Source organism: Nematolebias whitei, chromosome 1 (assembly GCF_014905685.2).
Source record: "Nematolebias whitei isolate Nwh7 chromosome 1, NemWhi1, whole genome shotgun sequence".
Taxonomy (NCBI): domain Eukaryota; kingdom Metazoa; phylum Chordata; class Actinopteri; order Cyprinodontiformes; family Rivulidae; genus Nematolebias; species Nematolebias whitei.
The window spans coordinates 45,112,428-45,115,810 of record NC_056498.1 but is presented as its reverse complement, the minus strand read 5'-3'; the positions used below and the strand labels follow the sequence as shown (position 1 = coordinate 45,115,810).

Sequence of the window (3,383 nt, the reverse complement as noted above, 5' to 3'; positions counted from 1 at the left end):
ATATTTGAATGTTTCTGTTAAATTATTATTTTATATTTGAATGTTTCGGTTTTAAATTATTATTTTATAGATGAATGTTTCTGTTCAGACGACTTCTGTTGTGACTTGGAGCTTCATAAATAAACTGAACTGAATTGAATTATAATTCAAATTCTGGACACTGCAGAGTCTTTTTTGTTTTCTAAGTTCTTGACAAAGTGCTTCTTTATTAAATTTATTATAAAGTTCATTATTATTATAGTCTTTAATGTTTTTTTCACTCGTCCTGCTTCTTTCTGAATAAAGTCCCTCTGAGGTTGAAAATGATTTATAATTTCCTTATAACCATTCTTAGAAAAACACGAGATCTTTAAGGAAGCAGCAAATTAGCCTATTTTTAACGAACGTCAGAAGAACGAGGCTCTAACGCAGAGCAGGAACACCGTCGACCTCCATCTTTTCTCCATCAGTTTCCTTCCTTCAGTGTTTACAGCCTCACCAGGAAGTGTGAGCGGCGGATTCCCCGAGCGCCGGAGATCTGGGAGGAGTCGTCTCACGTCACGGCGCTTGGGAACACCTTCGAAGAGTCAGGGTTCTGTGGAGCTTCTTTCCGACCCGCTTCACCAGAATCGGACAATCTCATCGTAGATTTCTGAAAAGCGTTACCGTGGAAACAGACGGAGACTCTGAAGAAGAGAGCATAAATAAAACGGACACCGTTGGAAAAAACGACGTCTGCAGGGTCACTGAGCTGCTGCCATGTTGGTCTCCAAGTTCTGTCCGTCATCGTGTTCTGACCCGCTTCTCGAGGGGAAGGAGAAGTGGCACCACACATTCACATGGTTTACAGGAACCTGCTCGCTTCAAACCGACCCAACCCCAGTCCTCTGAGCTCCGCCTCCCTCCACCTCGCTCCGCCTCCCTCCGCCTCGCTCCGCCTCCCTCTGCCTCGCTCCGCCTCCCTCCGCCTCGCTCCGCTGTGTTCTGCCACGACTGTCGTGTGATTTTAGAATTATTTAACTTTAAAAGTTTAGACTCGTGCTTCAGGAAGGGTTCCTTTGTTAAATCATACATTCATGGGAAAACACAAGAATAAATCTGGATTTAAAATATTCAACACTGGCCCCGAACAGGAGTTTTAAATACATCCATTCATTCATTCATCCATCCATTCATCCATTCATCCATCCATTATTTTTACCTGCTTCTTGGTTGTCGGGTCACTGTCGTCCATACCCAGCCATCACTGCGAGAGGCGGGGGACACCCATGTCGTGTCTCCAGTCCATCACAGGGACACATAGGGACACTTTAGAGTTACCAGTCAGTCTAACATGTTTTTGGTCTGTGGGAGAAAACCCACGCAGCAATGGGAGAACATGCAAGCTCCATCCAGAAGGGTCCTGGGCTGGGATTTGATCCGACGATCTTCTGGCTGAGAGGCAACAGCTCAACCAACTGCGCCACCGTGCCACCTGTTTGAAATATAGTTATAGAAAATATATTTGAACATAATGTGACTAAAACAACCAACTTCATTGTTGCACCTAATAATGACAAACTCCAGCCGCTCATCGTGAACTTTGTCACCTGGACAGGTAGAAATACCAACAACATGGTTTTGTTCAGAGTTCGTAAAATGCAATTTACTGAAACTTTGTATTATTAAATGACCAGAAATGAATGATTTCTATCTTCTTCCTCCAGTAAAGTGTTGATGACGTCATGTTATTCTCTCCGGCGTCTTGCAGCTGCGCTCCATCGAAGACCTCCAGACGCTTCAGATCATCAAGATGTTGCGCTACGAGAAGAAGGTGGCGGCCATGTTCCTCCTGATGATTTCCTGCTTCCTGGTGTGCTGGACTCCCTACGCGGTCGTGTCCATGATGGAGGCCTTCAGCAGGACGAGCATCATCTCCCCCACAGTGGCCATCATCCCCTCGTTCTTCGCCAAGTCCAGCACGGCGTACAACCCCCTCATCTACGTGTTCATGAGCAGAAAGGTTCGTGAAGACTTGTCTCCTGCTGGTGGAGCAAACACCTCCCCAGCTCAGCAGCTGCAACAAACTGGGTTGACTTGTGACGTTTGCAAAGCCGGTGTCTCGTACATGGAGGAAGTTTCAGTGGTGGAATTTAAAAAATAGATTTTATTGGTTTTAATTTTACAAAAACATCTGGCTGTTGCCTCATCGTGTAGGTTACAGTCAGTGGTCATCACACGTGGGACAGGAAGTGTCTCGTCGATCTCCGCTGGTTTCGACCATGTTTGTTTGTGATTGATGAGCTTCTTCATCCTCGCCTCTTGTCTCCTGGTTCTGTTCCAGTTCCGGCGCTGTTTCCTGCAGCTGCTCTGCTCGAGGATCTCGTGGCTCCAGCGCAACCTCAAAGAGCGGCCCCTGACTCCGGCCGCGCGCCCCGTCCGGCCCATCGTCGTGTCCAGCTCGTGTGACGGCCGGGAGCGGCCCAAGAAGAGGGTCACCTTCAACTCCTCCTCCATCGTCTTCATCATCACCAGCGACGACCTGCAGCAGCTGGACGTCGCCTCCAAGGCTGGAGGTTCATCGCAGGTCAACGTCATCCAAGTGAAACCGTTGTGATGATCCACGAGACCCCCCCCGCTCACCAAGCCTTATGACTGAACGTGCAGGTTGAAGCCAACACGACCCGGTTTGACCTCCCTGGTGTTTCTGGATCCGTTCACAGTTCCAGATGTTTTACAGCTGAGTGGAGAACCCCTTCGCCTCTTTCTCTCATCTGAAAGTATGAGCCCTCATGAACCTTCGGCTGTGGTGGAACCGCACGATGCAGCTTTAAAAACGAGTACACTCCTTGCAGTTAGTAGAACAATTACAGATTTAATTTGTTCCAGCAGGTGACTGACACGTGAACAATTCCATTTTTATCACATTTTCTCTTTTAAAGTTTAAAATAATTCATTCCGATACCAAAAAGCTTTTAACATTCATCACCACAGTTTGTGTTCAGCCCAACAGAAGCTCCGTGGATCTCCAGAAACAGTTCTCACAGCTGAAGCTCGATCGTTCTGAAAACCAACAGTTTGTGCTGCTCTCGTCTTTAAAAGACTTGCAGCTCGAGTGGAGGCGTTTTGAAGCGTTCGCTCGGCGTCTTCGCTCGGCGTCTTCGCTCGACGTCTTCGCTCATCGTCTTCGCTCGAGGTCTTTGCTCGAGGTCTTCGCACTGCGTCTTCGCTCTGCGTCTTCCCTCTGCGTCTTCGCTCAACGTCTTCGCTCATCGTCTTCGCTCAATGTCTTCGCTCGGCGTCTTCGCTCATCGTCTTCGCTCTGCGTCTTCTCTCTGCGTCTTCGCTCAACGTCTTCGCTCGGCGTCTTCGCTCAATGTCTTCGCTCGATGTCTTCGCTCGGCGTCTTCGCTCAATGTCTTCGC

At 48.1% G+C, this 3,383-nt stretch overlaps 2 protein-coding genes across 2 annotated transcripts in view; both read left to right on the top strand.

The window, feature by feature from the left end:
* Window positions 1-2,575, top strand: part of opn3 (opsin 3) — an 8,740-nt gene extending 6,165 nt beyond the window's left edge. The window contains exons 3-4 of the mRNA XM_037677655.1: window positions 1,730-1,981; window positions 2,303-2,575. Coding sequence (XP_037533583.1) covers window positions 1,730-1,981; window positions 2,303-2,575 — 525 coding nt within the window. The remainder of the gene's footprint in view (window positions 1-1,729; window positions 1,982-2,302) is intronic.
* Window positions 1-3,383, top strand: part of LOC119421085 — a gene marked incomplete at its 3' end in the record, with an annotated part of 641,076 nt that overhangs the window by 372,259 nt on the left and 265,434 nt on the right.